This window comes from Nerophis ophidion, linkage group LG19, assembly GCF_033978795.1.
Source record: "Nerophis ophidion isolate RoL-2023_Sa linkage group LG19, RoL_Noph_v1.0, whole genome shotgun sequence".
Lineage (NCBI taxonomy): Eukaryota > Metazoa > Chordata > Actinopteri > Syngnathiformes > Syngnathidae > Nerophis > Nerophis ophidion.
Genome location: NC_084629.1, coordinates 14,088,895 through 14,109,762, shown reverse-complemented (window position 1 = coordinate 14,109,762; position 20,868 = coordinate 14,088,895). Strand labels below are relative to the sequence as shown.

Genomic DNA, 20,868 nt, shown 5'->3' with positions numbered 1-20,868 from the left:
TTAATGTCAAAGATGTGAAGGTGATCACGTTGCAGAACAAATCTTTTAACATTCTTAATTATTCTTGAAGTGTAAAAAGAAGTGAACGACAGCAAATAGTTAATAACAATAAAACTAGTAGTCCGTCTGAACTTTGACAAAAAGTTCAACGGTGACGCTGGAGTCTTGGTACTTTGCGTGGGAGTCCTCTTACTTCACATGATCTTCTTCCTCTGACCACTTTGTTTGGAAAAAAAGCCAAAGGGAAAAAAAAATACTTTCACATGACGTCATGTATGTTTCAATGAACTTTGCCAGAAAATTGAGTTGAATTCCAAATTGTACAATCTCAGGAGCATTCAAGCTTAAGAGGTTCAGCTGTAGTTTTTATTTTTTTAAATTAGATTATTACATACCTATTTGTATTACTATTTTCATCATTATTTATTAGTGTTAATAACAATATTAATGAAAATTAATAATAATAATGATTTGAATTAAACAATTATATGTATAAGTCTTTATTAAATTATAATTATATTTATTATTGTTAATACTAACAACAATAGTTATAATAATAATAATTCCAATTAAATAACAACAATGATATTATAGTTATTAATGTTAATTTAATGTTAATATATTTATAATGATTAATTATTGTTAAAAATAATAGTCATAATAATTATTATATTAATAATTACTAATTTAACATTATTTTCATCATTATTTATTATGTGTTATTTTTATTGTTATTTTTATCTTTTTTTCCCCCGTTGTTTTTAGAACATTGCTGTTCATTTTTAGTTATTCCACTGGAATTTAATTTTTCTTTATTTACTGTTGAACTGTGCGATCACCGGCCTTTTCGACTATAGGGTTAGGGTTATGAAATAGTACACTCCACTGGATCTGATGGGGCACTGTTCCCCCGGCCCCTCTTGCAGACATACCAAATATGGTCATAGGAAATTAAATGAGTCTTTTGAGTCATTTAAAATCCCCAGGTAAGTGTCTCCTAATCTATCCTTCCTTCTAACAAATATTTTTTAAACATCCATACAAAGGACGCTTATAAGACTCTCGACACTCTTTAGGCACGGCGTGGTGCGCGCCAATAAAGGTGAAACATGGCGACGTGAGCTGCCGTACTCCCAGAGGGGAACATTACAAGAACGTCATGGGAACACGCTGTAAAATCCGCTGCAAGCAAGGATACGAGACGCCGAGCACGGAAGTGGTGTGCATGGCCAGCAAACACTGGTCCTCCAATTATGCATGTCGAGGTGAAGTGGTACTACTCTGCTGTCCTCAGTCTCCTCTTGGATAACATGTGTATATTGTATCATCACCAAGGTTTCCATTTGAAGTAGTAGTTCTTTCTCTGACAGAGATCCGCTGTCCCAAGATGAGCATGCCAGCTAATGGCGGCTACAAGTGTTCGGACGGCTCCTACTACAGTTCCCGCTGTGAGTTTTTCTGCGCGGAAGGATTCACTCTTAAGGGCTCCAAGACGGCCACCTGCCAGCACAACAAGGTGTGGAGCGCCACAGTCCCCACCTGTGTTGGTAAGCGAGCACCTCGTCGCTGCTGTTTTGAAGCCTTGGACATAACGTCTCTATTTCATTATCAACAGAGTTGCCATATTATACCTTATTATAGCATTTTTTTTAATATCATAGCCTGTTTTAGCATATTTTTGCCTATTGTAGCATATTTTTTAGCAAATCATAGCCTGTCATAGCATATTATAGCCCGTTATAGCATATTTATAGCATGTTATAGCCTATTATAGCATATTATATCCTATTATAGCATTTTATAGCCTATTATAGCATATTATAACATATTGTAGCATATTATAGGACATTGTAGTACGTTATAGCACATTGTAATCTAGTATAGCATATTATAGCCTATTTTAGCATATTGTTGCATATTGTAGCACATTGTAGCCTAGTATAGCATATTATAGCCTATTATAGCATATTATAGCACATTATAGCATATTATAGCACATTATAGCCCCTTTATAACTTATTATAGCATATTATAGCCTATTATAGCATATTATAACCTATTATAGCATATTATAACATATTATAGCCTATTATAGCATATTATAACCTATTATAGCATATTATTGCTCCATAGCTTGCTCATAAAACACACAGCTCTGGCTGTAGGCAACCTCTGGATGTCCTGCAGTGGCACCCCGTCGGTTCGAGATTTAGGTGACCTCTAAAAAACTTAAATATCCAAACGTCTCTAAAACCACCTCATGAGAGCGCAAAAATGTTTTTTTTTATTTTAGATATGGGTGTTTCCATTACCAGTTATTTATATTTAGGTTTTGCACATTTCTAAGGGTATTTGGAACCCAGATTTTGATCACTGGTCGATCAATCGTCACGTTCCTAATAATGTTGGTACCGATACCAATATTTTGGTACCGGTACCAAAATTATTTCGATACTTTTAGGTGCTTTTCGGTACTTATCTAAATAAATGTCCATGTAAATCTTTACATGGAGTGGCACCTCAATATATCTCGGACCTTATCCAAATTTACATTCCTGCGCGCGCTCTGTGGTCCGAGAGCCAGTTCCAGCTCGTGGTGCCCAAGACCAGACTTAAGACCAGGGGAGACAGGGCCTTCCCTGTGGTCGGCCCTAAGCTCTGGAACACTCTGCCGCTCCATGTTCAAACTGCTTCCACAATGGAGTGTTTTAAGTCTCGTCTTAAGACCCACTTTTATTCTTTGGCTTTTAACACTACGTGAGTTGTGTGGTCCTCTGTTGTCCTCTGTGTTTTTTATACACTTTGATTTCTATTTTACTGTTTTAATTGATTTTACCCTTTAAAATAGTTTTTAATCATATTTGTTTTTATATTGTTTTTATTGGTTTTATATTTATTTATTTTTTGTTTTTATTCAGTCATTGGTGGAGCATAATATATATATATATACTTTTTTTATTTTATTGTATTTATTTTTTTTTTTTTACAATTGTTTTTAACACGGCTATGCAGCACTTTGGAAACGTTATTGTTGTTTAAATGTGCTATATAAATAAAGTGGATTGGATTGGATTGGAGAACAACATTTTTTATTTTTGGCTTTATTTTAACAAAGAATCTTAGGGTACATTAAACATATGTTTCTTATTGCATGCTTGTCCTTAAATAAAATAGTGAATTTACAAGACAACTTGTGTTTTATTAGTAAGTAAGCACACAAAGGCTCCTAATTTAGCTGTTGACATATGCAGTAACATATTTGGTCTTTTATCATTTTAATATTTTGTCAAAATTAATAAGGACAAGTGGTACAAAATGAATTATTAATCTACTTGTTCATTTACTGTTAATATCTGTTTACTTTCGCTCTTAACTCTATCTGCACTTCTGTTAAAATGTAATAATTATTTATTCTTCTGTTGTTTGGATGATACCACAAATTTTGGTGTCAATCCTATACCATGTTGTTACAGGATCATACATTGGTCATATTCAAAGTCTTCATGTGTCCAGGGACATAATTCCTGAGTTTATGAACATATTAAAAATAAAAATAAAAAAAAGACGTTGTGATGCCAAATAATATAGACGTAATCATAGTAATATCAACTAGATATGCTCCTGTACTTGGTGTCATTACAGTGGATGTTAGGTGTAGATCCCCAAATGGCTTTTGTTTCCATTTTGACCCCGGTAAGCTATGGTGTGGAGTGAAGCATGTTTAGCTAGTCCTCTTCCTACAGGGATGATACTTGTAAAAACCTTACTTTATTTGTGGCCGCGGAGGCAAGGATTATTGATTTAGAAGTAGGTAAAACACTGCCGACTGCGGCTGGGCTTTAGCCGTTAGCTAGCTAGCCATGTCTTAAAGCACCTCTTCCTAAAGGGCGTTTCAGTGTTATAACTTCACCTTTATCGTTAGTTTTTAAGCCAAAATGAGTCTGTTCTCCCTTTTCTGTCTACACACTGTGTCTGCTTGTATGTACTCTGTGATTGTGCGCTGCCGAACATGCTCGTCTGCTTGTAAACCAGCAAGGCCCAAACTCGACGCCGGGGGTGGGGGGATCAGTTTGTGGCGGAGAGGTGGGGGACCGGTACTTTTCAGAGGCGGTATAGTACCGAATATGATTCATTAGTATTATTATACTAATACCAGTACAGTATACCATACCACCCTAGTTCCTAATAATGAGATGTTTCTCTTTGTTGCCCTTACCATTCCCTCCAGACGTTGATCCTCCAAAAATCAAGTGTCCTCATGTGAAGGACAAGTGGGCCGAACCAGGCAAGCTCACAGCCAGGGTGAGGTGGGACACTCCAGAGGGTTTGGACACGGCCGATGGCGTCCTAACAGAGTAAACAGTGGTTGTGTTTAGTGTTACACAATGCCATCACACACAGAGAAAGATAAAACCTATTAAGTCTGTTTTTTTTTGGTTTGCTTTGTTTTTGCAGTGTGATACTGAAAGGGAAACCACCAAAGTCTAATTTCCCTGAGGGTCTTCACAAGATGTCCTACACTGTGTTGGACCGTGCGGGAAACATCGGGTCATGTCGCTTCACTGTCCGAGTGAGAGGTGGGATTAAAAATGGATTTAAAATATTTAAATCAATTCAGATACCGGGCTTCACGGTGGCAGAGGGGTTAGTGCGTCTGCCTCACAATACGAAGGTCCTGCAGTCCTGGGTTCAAATCCAGGCTCGGGATCTTTCTGTGTGGAGTTTGCATGTTCTCCCCGTGAATGCGTGGGTTCCCTCCGGGTACTCCGGCTTCCTCCCACTTCCAAAGACATGCACCTGGGGATAGGTTGATTGGCAACACTAAATTGGCCCTAGTGTGTGAATGTGAGTGTGAATGTTGTCTGTCTATCTGTGTTGGCCCTGCGATGAGGTGGCGACTTGTCCAGGGTGTACCCCGCCTTCCGCCCGATTGTAGCTGAGATAGGCGCCAGCGCCCCCCGCGACCCCAAAAGGGAATAAGCGGTAGAAAATGGATGGATGGATGGAATTCAGATACCGTACTTTATATTTAACGACAAATGACCGCGACCCCAAAAGGGAATAAGCGGTAGGAAATGGATGGATGGATGGATGACCACAACATTGCTTGGTTTGAATGGAGATCTGCTTCCTAATAGTACAAATTAAATGTTGTCAGTCATGTAAATAAAAGAACAAACCTATTTTTTGTAAAAGTAGCTCTATTTGTGATAAAATAAATCTCTGCACTAGAAAGAAATGCATTCTGAAACACAAGAAGCAAATGACAACATGTTTCAAAGCAAACGCCACACGCCATTAGAATGTACAACTCCTCTCTGGTAGGGAGGGAGATACTTGGATGACAGGGGATGCAAAATGAAAGCAGTGCAATACTTTTTCATAACATGGTCACTACTGCCTAGTTTCTCTTGTTATATTCTTATTTTACTGTTATATTTGTATTCTCATTGTTGCTTGTTATTTTTATTCTTATTGTAATATTTTTCTATTTTTTTTTTCTAATTCATACCCCCATTATTTACTTTTTACTTTTGAAGTTCAATCTCAATTCTGTATACTGCTGCTGGAATTTTAATTTTTCTGAGGGAACTCTCTTGAAGGTATCAATTAAGTACCATCTATCTATCTATCTATCTATCTATCTACCTATCTATCCATCTATCTATCTATCTATCTATCTATCTATCTATCTATCCATCCATCCATCCATCCATCCATCCATCCATCCATCCATCCATCCATCCATCCATCCATCGATCCATCCATCCATCCATCTATCTATCTATCTATCTATCTATCTATCTATCTATCTATCTATCTATCTATCTATCTATCTATCTATCTATCTATCTATCTATCTATCTATCTATCTATCTATCTATCTATCTATCTATCTATCTATCTATCTATCTATCTATCTATCTATCTCTAAACTGTGTTAATGCTGTGGTAAAAACAAGTGTATTCCCTTTGTTGTTTGGCTTTAAAACTTATGAAAATAAACATTTTTATTTTGTAAAAGTAGCCCTAAAAAAGGGTTGAAGACTCCTGGTATAGATGTGTATGCAAATATTACAAAGTGGTGTTGTTTAAATATTAATGTAGTACTTTGCTCACCATGTTGTTGCAAAGTCGGATTAAAAGAAAATCGACATTAGGGGAAAATATTGCTTGCACACATCAGCATATGATTGACTAAAGTGGGATCACCACAATAATAAAACATTTTTTGAAGGTATTTAAATACTTATTCTAATTATGATTCATTATTAGAACCTTTATTTAACCAGATAAGAATGATGATTCATTATTATATCATGTTCTTAGATTGCATTATTATTTCAATGTGTTTGATTTAATTTGATTATTTTTCTAAATATAAAGTTATTATTAGTGTTGAACCCCCCAAAAATACCTGGCGTTTTTGGCGTGACTTCAGAATGCAGAGACAGGAGACAGAGAATAATGAATTAAAAAGTCCAGATAAAAACCAGGAAGTGCACAAAGTCCTGGGGTCGCAACGTGATAAAGATAAGTCTGTCTTTTGGTATGTTGTGACAATACAGTAACCGTACGTCCAATGCCTTCTTGCCTAGTGCGACGCTGCAGTCCACTGTTCCCCCCCGAGAACGGCTACATGAAGTGCGACAGCGACGGAGACAACTACGGCGCCACCTGCCAATTCACCTGCATGGGCGGCTCCGATCTACAGGGCAGCGCTGCCAGGGTGTGCCAGTATGGACTCACCTGGTCCGGAATTGACACCACCTGTGCGCGTACGTATACAACACACCAGTCATGTGACCTGTGCCGCTCACTTGGTCTTCCTTTCAATCAGGATACAGAAAAATCTTGTTCAATTTAGAAGATCAAGGCCATTTTACAATAGTGACAAGCGGTAGAAAAATGGATGGATGGATAATCTGAAATTATTATATTAAACCAATACATTTATTGTATTTGTTTGTATCATAACTGTTGTATAACATTCATGATTATATGAATAAAAAGGTCATCAAATACTTGCAGAAATAAAAAACTTTGCGGGAGGAAAACGGTCATAAATTAAATTTCAAAGTAAATGATATTGCATTTTATTTTTGTTTATAATTAATTATCACATTATGTGCCCATGTGCAGCTGTGATTGGCTCCAGCACCCCCCGCGACCCTGAAAGGGACAAGCGGTAGAAAATGGATGAATGGACAATGTATTAATATTAATATATGTATGTCAAGAACTGTGTAAAATGTTTGACAAAATATTAAATAAAAGTAGATATTATTTAAAATAAAATGTTTTTTAAAATAAAAAATACAAGTAAATTCTACAGATCATAATTCATAGTTTAATAATGAAAAAAGAGCGATTTAACATAAAATGTCTTATACATTCTATTTGATACATGTATGGATCAAGATAAAACCTCCTTTTCCCCAGGTTTATGAAGGTTTGAGCTGTTTATTTATATTGTTGATGTATAATAATTTTAATTTATACTTAATAATAATTATATATGATGTATACTACTTATATTTTGTCCCATATGATCATATCTAATAATATATTTTGTTCATTTTGTAAATAGTTTTTAGTGAATCAGACACTGCGGAATAGTAGCTGTTCACATATTAAAATAGACTACAGTATTGTATATTGTACATATATTTACTGGGTATGCACAGTATTTACACCACAAGTTTGGAGGCACTTTTGCATCCCATTGAATGAGAGTACGTCTCCCAACTTTCCTGTAATAATATTAAATGTAATATAAATTCATTATGCTGAGTCATGTGATGTTAGAATGTAGTTAACGTCATTTTTCATTCCACTGACTAAAGGAACAAAGCGAGTTTATTTGATATAATTTGTGTGATCTGACCCGAAATGTTGTTGGGTTTTTTTTGGTGCAAGCAGACTGACAATGATGAACATAAGCGTACAAATGTAGGAAATATTTCCCTTCCATTATTCATGCTGCTTATTCATTCGAGTTTTGCCTGAGGCGTGTTCATTTCACAGCGGGAAGCGGTTCCGAATGTATTCCTCCAGCGTTCAGTCTTGCATGTTTGTCCTGGTCGCAGCCATGAACATTAACGTGGGGGTGCGGAGGGCGTCCGCCCTGCTGGACCAGTTCTACGAGAAGCGACGACTGCTCATTATCTCCGCCCCGACGGCTGCCAATCATAATTACCGCTTCCAGATGACCAATCTACAGGTGAGCAAATATTTCACCTTGTTGTAGTGTTTTAGTGGCAGGGGAGGGGATTGTGTGTGTATGTGTGTATGTGTGTATGTGTGTGTGTGTGTGTGTGTGTGTACGTGCGTGCGTGCGTGTGTGTGTGTGTGTGTTGTATTTCTACCCTTCTTGAGACATCAACAAGGAAAAGTACCTTCCATATGAGGACCGGTGAACAAGTTAGGACCGGAATCGTGGTCCAAATACGGAAAACCATTGCATTTAATAGAGAATGTCTCATTTGCTCCCCTGGTGGTGAAATCCATCAAAATTAGGTTGGTCCCGAAAAGGAGGGATTTTTCAAATTGACTGTGTGTTGGTTTTAAAAGTGCTCCCCCTCTGGTCAACATATGAAATAACAAGTGTAGGTAAAAATTTGAAGTGCTCCCCCTCTGGACAACATATGTAATATCAAATGTTTGTACGAAATTAAAATGCGCTCCCTTTGGCCAAAATTAATAATAAATAAATAAATATGTATATAGACACATACTGTAATAACTTGAAGTAAATAAGGAAGATTAAAAAGTAATTAAGAACAAAAAATAAAAATAGACTAACTAAAAGCAGTCTCTCACGATGTGTCAACTTTTTCTTATAAAATGGGGAATAGTTTCTCATATTCTTTGTATGTGTTATATTGCAATATTTTCTCGTAAAAGTATTACATTTTTTAATAAAAAAACATTACTTTTTAAAGCAAAATTGGGACATTTGTCAGAAAAAAATTCAGACTTTAACCACAATATTGCCAATGTTTGTGTTCTTGTAAAAGAGTGACCTTTTTTGAGTAGAATTGACATCATTTTGCCAAGTAAAATTCTGATTATTATTATAATATTGCCAACACTCTAAAGTTTTTTAATACAATTGTGACTTTTGCGAAGTAAAATTACGACTTTTTTCATAAAATTTACAAAATGTTTAGCTTTTCTTGTAAAATTGCGACTGTAATTGAGTAAAATTCCAACTTTTATCATTATGTCGCACAAATCTTTGAAAATTTTGACCTGCGTAAAATGACGACTTTTATTATAATACTGCAAAAATTCTAAATTGTGTCTTTTTCTTCTGAAATTCCAACTCATTTTTTACAACAAGCTTTTTTATATTTGCATTTTATGTATATATACAACCTTTATATAAATCTAGAAAGGGTGGTCCTAAAGAGGTAGACATTTTTTCAGAGGTCTCAAAAAGGTAACAAATACACAAATGTGTGTGTGTGGGTGTGTGTGTTTGTGTGTGTGTGGGGGGGGGGATGTGACAACTCCTTCAGTACAACATTCTCTGAGCTCCAAGCCCCAACCAGACCCCATGGGTGAGGGTCACTCTCTGGGTGCAGTGGACCACTAATGACGTCATTGTGGGAATGTCACACAAATACTTTTTTATCATCAGTTTATGATTATTCTTCCAAATACGCAAAAGTTTGCTACAGCCCAAAAGTTTTCACTAGAAGGTAAAATTTCAAATATCAAAGTGTTCGGCTGGAGCGGTAATTTTGTGCTCACCAAAAAAAAAAAAAAAAAAGTTCAAAAATATCCCTGAATTCCCAGTTTTCCGGTACATTTTTTCCCATTGAAAATGAATCGGCCATTTTTCCAACTTGCACAATCCCCACATTGCAACGTTCCACCATCCACTCACCTTGGACAATCAAACTGCCATCTTCCGAGTTCAGGAAATCTCCAGGAATACCCAGAATTCACAGTTCTCCGAAGCCATATGTTCACCTCTTGCTGGAAGTTTTCACCGTCCACATTTTTTAATAGTTTTTGACCATTCCACTTTAAAAACATTCCTCTTAGTTGGGACAACAAAATTACCATTTTTCTTTTCGTACAAATTCCAGGTTTTCCCGAAATTTCAGGAGTTCCGAAATACCCATTCTCAATTGAAACTGTTGCTACGTCAACATCTTTCAACCAATTCTGAAAAATTCCAACTGGTGGCTCTTTCATGGGGAGCCTCAACCAGGCCCCCCTGGGTACCCTCCCCTTGGTCTGGCTTCCAGATTAGGCTTTTAATCATTTTTTTCCCTATTCAAGCTGTTCAACTTGTTCTTTCTGGTGACCACAGCACGCCCAGTGTGGACTGGACCTGCGTCACGTGACCGTCATTGAGCTGGTGGGGAATTACCCGGCTCAGATTGGCCGCATTCGACACAGACTTCTTCCCCCGATGCTGTCCTTGCAGCTCAGGTAGACACACACACACACACACACACACACACACACACACATACGCATTGTTGTATTTATTACCTTCTTGAGACCTCCGAAAAATGCCTGTCTTTAGGACCACCCTTTCTAGATATGTAAAGATTTTTATTTACATTAATAATATGTACATACTATGCAAATATAAAAAAAAGCTTGTTGTGAAAAATTTGTTGAAATTTTAAAGAAAACGGTCACAGGTTTACAAGAAAAACATGGAATTTTGGCAGTATTGTAATAAAAGTCGTAATTTTACTCAAAGCAAGTCAAAATATCTCACTATTAGGTTAGATCCTTTATGGGCTGGACTTTCACAATATTATGTTAGACCCACCCGACGTCCATTCCTTTATGGGCTGGACTTTCACAATATTATGTTAGACCCACCCGACGTCCATTGCATCCGGTCTGCCCTGGGGGGGGTTCCTCTCCAAGGTTTCTCATAGTCATTCACATTGACATCCCACTGGGTTTTTCCTTGCCTCTATGTGGGATCTGAACCAAGAATGTTGTGGCGTGTGCAGCCCTTTGAGACACTTGTGATTTAGGACTATATAAATAAACATTGATTGATTGATTGATTGATTGAAAACAAAAACTGAACATTTGTGGAATATCATGATAAAAATTTCGAATTCTACTAAACAGCAGTCGCAATTTTACAAGAAAAGCTTAACATTTTGGCAATTTTATGAAAAGAGTCATAATATCACTCGACAAAGGCACAATTTTATAAGAAAACTTTATAATTATCAGAATTTTTACTTGGCAAAATTATGACAGAATTGTCATACGTCAGAATTTTACTCCAAAACTATTTTACAAGAGCAACAAAAAAATTGGCAATATTGGGATAAAAGTCAGAATTCTATATGACAAACGTCACCATTTTGCATTAAAAGGGTTATAATTTTACATAAAAAATTAATAATATCACGAGAAAATATTGCAATATCACAGAAACGGAAAGAACATGAGAAATTTTTCCCAATTTTATATGAAAAAAGTTGACACATTGTGAGAAAAAGACTGCTTTTAGTTCACTTTCATCTTTTTGTTTGTAATTGATTTTCAATCTTCATGATTCACTTTAATTTATTTCAGTATGTCTCTATGCACATATTTATGTGGCCTAAGTGGGCGCATTCCAATGTCTTACACACACTTGTTATTACATATGTTGGCCGGGGGGGAGCACTTGGAATTTTTACACACACTTGTTATTTCATATGTTGACCAGAGGGGGAGCGTTTTCTACCGCTTATTCCCTTTGGGGTCGCGTGGGGCGCTGGTGCCTATCTCACCTACAATCGGGCGGAAGGTAGTGTACACCCTGGACAAGTCGCTACCTCATCACAGGACCAACACAGATAGACAACATTCACACTCACATTCACACAACCGACACAGTGAATTTGAAAAATCCCTCCTTTTTGGGACCCCCCCTTATTTTGATAGATTTCACCACTAAAGGTGCGAATGAGACATTCTCTATTAGATGCAATGGTTTTCTGTATTGGGACGTTGATATATGTCCAAACTAAGTGGGCTGCACAAGAAATAAAAACGATAAAAAAAGTAATACTTTTTTTCAAATGATTAAATCAACATAAAAAACACAATATATAAATTATATATCAATATAGATCAATACAGTATACAGGGATACAGTCCGTAAGTACACATGATTGGATTTCTTTATGAAAAAACAAACAAAAACAAAAAACCCCGCACCCTGGTCCGTGGGACAAATTTTCAAGCGTTGACCGGTCCGCAGCTACAAAAAGGTTAGGGACCACTGTGACCTAACTTGTTCACCGGTCCTCCTATGGAAGGTACTTCTATGGAAGTGGACTTGTCCCACTGGGTGTGAGTTTTCCTTGCCCTTATGTGGGCCTACCGAGGATGTCGTAGTGGTTTGTGCAGCCCTTTGAGACACTAGTGATTTAGGGCCATATAAGTAAACATTGATTGATTGATTGATTGTTGATGTCTCCAGAAGGGTAGAAATACAAGAACACACACACACTTAGTGTACTTTGTAGTGACTGTCCTGTGCGTTGCCTAGGTTACAGCTCCAGATTCCTCAGAGGTCCTTCCAGATGGTCTTGGTAGACAAGCAGGGCACAGACAAACAACGCTACCCCTTCCCCATCACGGCGGCCGAGCTCTTCACCACCATTGACACGTTTCCTCTGCGTAAAGACGAGATGGTTCTGCAGCAGGCGGCCGGACAGAACTGTCAATCATAACGGGCCCCTGTGGACTTGGCCCCTGGACTTGCAGCCATCTTCGGTAAGACAACACACCCTCGTGCAGGAACTCACACAGTCTTCAAAGTGTGTGTGTGTGTGTGTGTGTGTGTGTGTGTGTGTGTGTGTGTCAAGTCACATGTCACAACAATCATATTGATTCCTGTGTCTTGTCTTCTTCCTGTTTGTACTTTTTTTAAATAATTGTTTTTCAAAACAAAAGAATGTTTTGTACAAAAAAGTATTTTTACTGTACGGAGTGTACAATTCTGCTATTTATGTCCCACCTCTGTAATAATAATATTAATAATAATAATGTATTCTCACACTTTTGGACTACACTGTGTGTTTGTGCAACACTACATCTGTTTGCTATTAGAACTACACTCTTGTAATATAGAGGATCTTTGACTGGCGTTTTTGCAGTAGCGACTTTTAAAAGCTGCACTTTCCTGTAATATAAGACCATTAACAGGCATTCTTTTACGGTACATCCTTAAAAACACGATCAGAGCACTATGGTCGTGCAGAGGATCTTTGATTTGTTTTTGCAAAAAAAACAAAAACGATACAGCTCCCCTTCATTTAGAGGATCTTTGACTTACATTTTCCTTTTAATACCAGCACACTACTGTTACTCAGAGGATCTTTGATTATTGTTTTAGCTTATGAAGGAACATCTGAGTGCTCTTATTGTATAGAAGATCTTTGACCAGCATTTATGCAGTAGATCCTTTCAAACAACAAGCATTCCATTAATATAGAAGATCTTTGATAAGTGATTTTTTTGCAGTTCATCCTTAAAAACAACACAGCACTCCTGTAAACATTGGACACTACTAGTAGATTGTTTTTTTTAACATAGTGCACCTCCCATTGGCTTCTCATTTTCGCAGGTCCTTTTTTTTTTTAAAGAGAGCTTGTCACAGAGGATTTTTGACTAGTGTCTTTTTAACAGAGCGCTCTTGTCATACAGAGGATCTTTGACGAGTGTTTATTTTACATCAGAGCGCTCAAGTTATGTAGAGGATCTTTGATTAGGGTTTTTTCTTCCATCCATCCATCCATCATCTTCCGCTTATCCGAGGTCGGGTCGCGGGGGCAGCAGCCTAAGCAGGGAAACCCAGACTTCCCTCTCCCCAGCCACTTCGTCTAGCTCTTCCCGGGGGATCCCGAGGCGTTCCCAGGCCAGCCGGGAGACATAGTCTTCCCAACGTGTCCTGGGTCTTCCCCGTGGCCTCCTACCGGTTGGACGTGCCCTAAACACCTCCCTAGGGAGGCGTTCGGGTGGCATCCTGACCAGATGCCCGAACCACCTCATCTGGCTCCTCTCGATGTGGAGGAGCAGCGGCTTTACTTTGAGTTCCTCCCGGATGGCAGAGCTTCTCACCCTATCTCTAAGGGAGAGCCCCGCCACACGGCGGAGGAAACTCATTTCGGCCGCTTGTACCCGTGATCTTATCCTTTCGGTCATGACCCAAAGCTCATGACCATAGGTGAGGATGGGAACGTAGATCGACCGGTAAATTGAGAGCTTTGCCTTCCGGCTCAGCTCCTTCTTCACCACAACGGATCGGTACAACGTCCGCATTACTGAAGACGCCGCACCGATCCGCCTGTCGATCTCACGATCCACTCTTCCCTCACTCGTGAACAAGACTCCTAGGTACCTGAACTCCTCCACTTGGGGCAGGGTCTCCTCCCCAACCCGGAGATGGCAAGGAGTGTTTTTTCTTTTGTTTTGTAAAACAGAGCGCTCCTGTCACTTAGAGGATCTTTTACTATAGTTTTTATTTTTATATATAGAGGATTTTTGACTTGTGTTTTTTAACAGAGCGTTCTTGTCATATGGAGGATCTTTGACAAGTGTTTATTTTACATCATAGCGCTCAAGTTATGTAGAGGATCTTTGATTAGTGTTGTTTTGTTTTGTTTTTTAAAACAGCGCACTCCTGTCACTTAGAGGATCTTTTACTATTGTTTTCATGTTTATATATTGAGGATCTTTGACAAGTGTTTTTTAACATCAGAGAACTCAGGTTGTATAGAGGATCTTTAATTTTTGTATGTATTTTTTAAACACCAGAGCGCTCCACATTGTGGACCTTTGACTATTGCTTTCATTTCATATATGGAGGATCTTTGACAAGTTTTTTTTTGTTAACATCAGAGCACTCATTTTATATAGAACATCTTCGATTATTTTTTTTATTTATTTTTTTTTTACATCTGAATGCTCCTGTCACATAGAAGATCTTTGACTAGGGTTTTTTTCTTCTGATATTCGAGCGCTCTCGTCATATTGAGGGTCTTTGACTACTGTTTTATTTACTTTTTTTTAACACCAGAACACTAACGTTGTATAGAGGATCTTTGAATAAGGTTTTTTGTTGTTTTTTTAAGAACATCATAGCGCTGCTGTCACTTCGAGGATCTTCGAGTACTTATGTCATTTAGAGGATCTTTTATTTTTATTATTTTTATAACAGCGCTCCTATCACATAGAGGATCTTGATGATTGTTTTAAATTTCATATATAGAGGATCTTTGACAAGGTTGTGTTTAAACATCAGAGCGTTAATGTTATATTTTAGAGGATCTTTGATTAGTTGATTTTACATCAGAACGTTCCTGTGACATAAAGGATCTTTGATTTTTTTTTTTTATAAATATTTGGCCGCTCTTGTCTACAGACGATCCTTTTGACTAGTGTTTTTTATTTTATTTTTTCAACATCAGAATGCTCTTGTTATAGATAATCTTTCACTAGTGTTTATTTATTTAACAGTGATCTCTCGTTTGACTAATTTTTGTTTTAAACACCATGGCGCTCCTGGATCTTTGACTAGTGTTTTTATTTCATTTTTTTTTTCATCAGAGCGCTCTTGTCATAGAGAGGATTTTTGACTAAAGTTTTTTTGTTAAACCTCAGTGTGCTCTTGTCACATAGAGGATGATTGACTACAGTTTTTGTTTTATAAACAGAGCGCGCTTGTTATATAGAGCATCTTCGACGAGTGTTTGTTTTTAACATATAGAGGATCTTTGACTAGTGTTTGAATTTTTTTGAAGGACAATCTTAAAGAACATCAGAGTACTCCTGTCATACAGAAGATCTGTAACCAGTGTAGTAGATTCTTAAAAACAAAAAACGCAATCCTTTTATATAAAAGATCTTTGATCAGCGTTTTTTTTGCAGTACATCCTTGAAATCTTCAAGAGTGCTTCTGTGCTATAGTACATCTCTAAAAACAGCAGAGTGCTTCTGTCATTTAGAAGATCTCTGACCAGCATATCCCCAAAAATTTTTGTTGAACATTCTCATTTTTTGTTTTTTTTTAAACCGAAACAAAAAACAATCGATTGGTGTAAATGTTTTCCTTTTAATTTCAAAATACTTCTGCCAGGAGATAAAATAGGTTGGACATGAGTCGAGCGGACACAAGTAAACACATGCTGTACATCAAAAGTTAGTAGTCAGGTATTGCACAAACTTCTCATCTAAAACCATGTTTAATTATCATTATTATTATTATTATTAGTTGTGTTTTACACACACACGATATTGGCAATTGTGTCTTAACAGGAGGCAGGTTTTTGCAGATGCAGTGAAATAACGACGTCATTATCAGTGCGGAACTTGTTCTTGTTACCTCTACCGCCGTGCTGCTGACTCAGCACACTGATGCAGTGTTACCTAATTCACATTGAAGCTGGATTTTAATTACTTTTTTCCCCTAAATTTCCTATGCAAGCAGCAGGCATGGAAAGCGAACGCACTATCAAATAATTTTTTAACGGTTCATAAATCATGCTAGCTAGCGGTTGAGGTTGTGCGTGTAGGCACGGTGGCGCTTGGAGATAAATGCTAACGTTAGCATGCTAACATGCTGATGACGACAACACAGATGAGTGGATTCATTTTACAACTTTGGTACGAACAAGCTATCTGGGGTGCTTTATTATACCTTTATACTATCATTTTAACAATGGGGACTAGAGATGTCCGATAATGTTTTTTTTTGCCGATATCCGATATTGTCCAACTCTTAATTACCGATTCCGATATCAACCGATACCGATATGTACAGTTGTGGAATTAACATATTATTATGTCTAATTTTGTTGTGATGCCCCGCTGGATGCATTAAAAAATGCAACAAGGTTTTCCAAAAAAATCAAGTCAAGTTATGGAAAAAAATGCCAACATGGCACTGACATATTTAATACTGAAGTCACAAATAGCATTAGTTTTTTTAACATGCCTCAAAACAGTAGCTTGGAATTTGGGACATGCTCTCCCTAAGAGAGCATGTGGAGGTTGAGGTGGGCGGGGTTGAGGTGGTGAGGGTAAGAGTTTGCGGGGGTTGTATATTGTAGCGTCCTGGAAGAGTTAGTGCTGCAACAGGCTCTGATGTTGTGTTACGGTGCGAATGTTCTCCCGAAATGTGTTTGTCATTCTTGTTTGGTGTGGGTTCACAGTGTGGTACATATTTGTAAGTGTTAAATTTGTTTACACGGCCACCCTCAGTGTGACCTGTATGGCTGTTGAACAAGTATGCTCTGCATTCACTTGTGTGTGTTAAAAGCCGTAGATATGTTAATGGGCCGGCACGCAAAGGCAGTGCCTTTAAGGTTTATTGGCGCGTTGTACTTCTCTCTACACAGTGGCGTTTTAAAAACTCATACATTTTAGTTTTTGAAACACATACCGATAATTTCCGATATCACATTTTAAAGCATTTATCGGCCGATAATATCGGCAGTCCGAGATTATCGGACATCTCTTATGGTGACTGCTGTTAGCTCGCTAGCAAACTAATGCTAAAATAAAATAAACATTCATTGTACTCGCGAGAATGTGCTTCACGGCAAAAAGAGCTCACGTGGGGACGAAAGGGGTCTCTGCCGCCATTTATCAGTGCTTTGTCTTACGTCTTGTTTTATAGGATAAAAAAAGTGTGTTGGCTGTAGTTAGCTACATGCTAAAATGATTCAGGCGCAAAAATAATGTGCTTATTGGAAGTGGGTTGTTGGCAGTAATCAGAGGTTTAAAAAGGCATGACTGGTTGTTTTCTGGAAAAGTGAAAAGATGATCTTCCGGATCATGAGGAGGTCTTCCTCATGGTGGACCTCAGCATCAGCGTACACTCCTGAGGGACTTCAGGATTCTCAATCATGCGCTGCCACAGACGCTGCTCCTCCCCGTATGAGTCCATCCAGTCCACCTCGTTACCGTAACTTGTGCCTACCGTTAGAGGGGACAGAGACATGTCGATCAGGAAGTGAACTAGCTAGTTAGCATATGGACCGACAATAATACCTAATATAAAACCCTAACCTTATATTGAATCCATATTCCTTCCTTGAAGCCCTAAACTTAATTTGAAAATCTACATTTGAACCCAGATTTGAAACTCTACCGTTATTGCAAAAAACCTAACTAGAAACCCTAACCCTTGATTAAACCATATCTTTCATGCCCTTACCCTAATTGAAAACTCTAGCCTTATTTTGAAACTTCAATTCTATATTGAAAGGCTTATATGAAACACTAACTTGAAACTTGAGCCTGAAACAATAAATTAAAACCCCAACTCCTAAGTATAACCATGATACAAAACCCCAGCCCTATTTTAAAAGACTAATATTAAACCCTAAACTTAAACTTGATTTGTCCTGTTATCCATCCATCCATTTTCTACCGTTTGTTCCTCTCTGGGTTGAGGGGTGCTAAAGCCTATCCCAACTGCATTTCGGCTGAAGGCAGGGTACACCCTGGAAGGGTCGCCACCTCATCACAGGGCCAACACAAATAGGCCGACAACTTTCAAACACTAGGGCCAATTTAGTGTTGCCGATCAACCTATCCCCTGGTGCATGTCTTTGGAAGTGGGAGGAGGCCGGAGTACCCGAAGGGAACCCACGCAGTCACGGGTAGAACATGCAAACTCTTACACTATATTATTTGTCCTGTTATATTAAAGGACAGCGATAAATGGCAATGGAAACACGATGATGACCATGGAATCCATATGTGGCAAGATGCCTGGGGATTCACCTGCAAGCCATGATGAAGTGCGTGCTCAAGGTGGTAAAGTCCCAGTACACAGGAACTATGCCTGGTGAGATGCAGGAGCAGCCTGGCCCGGGGTCACCCCACAGTGCTTCGAGCCTCCAGGCGATCCAAGCACCTGATGGACGCAGGACATCAGAACATTGTCGGGTTAAGTGGCTCCAAACTAGTAAGAAGGAGTGGCTCCATTTTGATGAAGACACTGACACCATCCTGGAGGCAACTGCCTAAAGAGGAGCTGAATGACGCCTCTAGATGATGACCATGATTGTATGTAGCCTAGCTGCAAAGAAGTTCAGGCTACAAGAAAAGCAAACAAGTCTATCCCCCTTACCCCATGAACAACAGAGCTTGCAAGATCCGTCAGCTCAGTCAGGAACTGAAGAGCTTGAGGCAGAAGTTTAAGGTTCCGAGTAAAGAAGAGAGCAATCCTCTTGTGGAGTTACGCAGCATAATCCGCAAGAGGTTGACGCCCTTGAGGAGAGCTGAGCGGGATATGAAGAGGAGAAAGGAGAGGTCTCTGAAGCCAGCTGTCTTCCAAGCGAACCCATTTGGGTTCACAAAACAGCTGCTAGGACAGAAGGGTAGCTGACAACTTGTCTGCTCCAAAGCTGAGAACGACCACCACCTCAAGAAGATCCTGAAGGTGATCTGGATGTGGGTGGAGTTAGCAGACCAGTGGAGACAGGATGTGTGTGGATCCCAAAGGAGAAAAGTCGATGAACATTGATCAGTTCCGAAACCATCTCGTAGTTGAATGTTGAAGGGAAGATCATCCTTAGCCTTGTTGTCAGGAGACTGACAGACGGTATTACCTCCTGAAGTACAACGGTACAGAAAGGAGGGATTCCAAAGTAACCCAGTGTCTAGAGCACACGTGAGGTCACACAGCTTATTAGGGAAGCCATGGAGAACAAGGGGGACCTAGCTGTACTGTGGCTGGACCTTGCAAATGCCACGGATCAATACCCCACAGGCTGCTCAAAGAAGCATTGAACCTGCATCACATTCCAAAGAAGTTCAAAGACCACATGCTAGACTAGTATGCTAACCTCCACTTGAGAGTCTCTTCTGGAACAACAACCTCCGACTGAAAAAAGCTCGAAAAGGAGATAATCACTGGATGTACCATCTCCGTCAGCCTCTTTGCACTCTCCATGAATATGCCGGTGAAGTCTGTGGAAATCAATGAATGTTGCCCCTCACCAAGTCTGGAGTCCGACTGCCACCCATCCGTACTTTCATGGACGACCTGACGGTAACAACTACAGTACATCTGTCCCTGACTGCAGGTGAATCCTGAACTGTCTCAAGGAGACGATTTCCTGGGATTGCATGAGCTTCAAACCTGAAGTAAGAGGCGGTCTCTTGAGTTAAAAAAGGGAAACGTTTCTGGCAAGTTCTGCTTTTTACTCGGCACCACCAAAATACCGTCACTCCCTGTGAAGAGCTTGGATAAGGTGTTCAGGTGCAGCCTGGGAGACGTAGCCTCCGCATAATCGACCAACCAAGTGTTGGGAGACCTGGCTAACCGTAGTTGGCCAGTCTGGCCACCCTGGCAAGTTCAAGGCCTGGATTTCCCGGCATGATATTCTACCTCTCCTTTGGCCCCTCTTAGTTGATGAAGTCCCCATTTCAGCAGTAGAAAGCTTTGAGAGGAGGCTTAGCACAAATCTGCGCAGGGGGCTAGGACTGCTACAAAGCCTTAGCATCATCGTTTTGTAGGGGAACAACAAGCTAAGGCTCCATCAACCATCAATAACCAGTTCATGGTGACCCGGTCCAAGGAACTGCTACAATATCGGGGGTCTAGTGACCGAAAGGTAGCCCAGGTGTGGATCGAAATCAGAACAAGGCGGAAGTGGAGAGCTGCCAAGGCTGTGGACATCACAGAGGCAAGGCTACGGCATACGGTGGGCACAGTGGCACAGGTAAGAGCTGGCAAAGGCGGCGGCTGAACAGCACGCTACGATAAGGCGCAGGGGACAGAGAGAAGGTCACTGAGTCTTCTGAGCCTGGACGAGATTGGAGCTAAAATCCATTGTGAAAATTTCTTGATCCAGGCTGTCTACG

The 20,868-nt window shown here is 39.1% G+C and overlaps 2 protein-coding genes across 9 annotated transcripts in view; one reads left to right on the top strand and one right to left on the bottom strand.

Annotated features, from left to right (window-relative positions):
- Positions 1 to 13,047, top strand: part of srpx (sushi-repeat containing protein X-linked) — a 35,311-nt gene extending 22,264 nt beyond the window's left edge. For 2 of the 3 annotated variants that reach the window (XM_061879232.1, XM_061879231.1), the window contains 8 exons: positions 1,077 to 1,265; positions 1,371 to 1,547; positions 4,229 to 4,355; positions 4,456 to 4,577; positions 6,600 to 6,779; positions 8,091 to 8,224; positions 10,328 to 10,449; positions 12,536 to 13,047. In XM_061879232.1, the coding sequence (XP_061735216.1) occupies positions 1,077 to 1,265; positions 1,371 to 1,547; positions 4,229 to 4,355; positions 4,456 to 4,577; positions 6,600 to 6,779; positions 8,091 to 8,224; positions 10,328 to 10,449; positions 12,536 to 12,719 (1,235 nt within the window). In that variant the 3' untranslated portion in view covers positions 12,720 to 13,047. The remainder of the gene's footprint in view (positions 1 to 1,076; positions 1,266 to 1,370; positions 1,548 to 4,228; positions 4,356 to 4,455; positions 4,578 to 6,599; positions 6,780 to 8,090; positions 8,225 to 10,327; positions 10,450 to 12,535) is intronic. The other variant, XR_009802915.1, reaches the window with a different exon arrangement.
- A 2,554-nt stretch (positions 13,048 to 15,601) lies between these two features.
- sytl5 (synaptotagmin-like 5) overlaps positions 15,602 to 20,868 on the bottom strand; it is an 84,807-nt gene continuing 79,540 nt past the window's right edge. For all 6 annotated transcript variants that reach the window (XM_061879226.1, XM_061879225.1, XM_061879230.1 and 3 more), the window contains one exon: positions 15,602 to 17,967. In XM_061879226.1, coding sequence (XP_061735210.1) covers positions 17,825 to 17,967 — 143 coding nt within the window. In that variant the 3' untranslated portion in view covers positions 15,602 to 17,824. The remainder of the gene's footprint in view (positions 17,968 to 20,868) is intronic.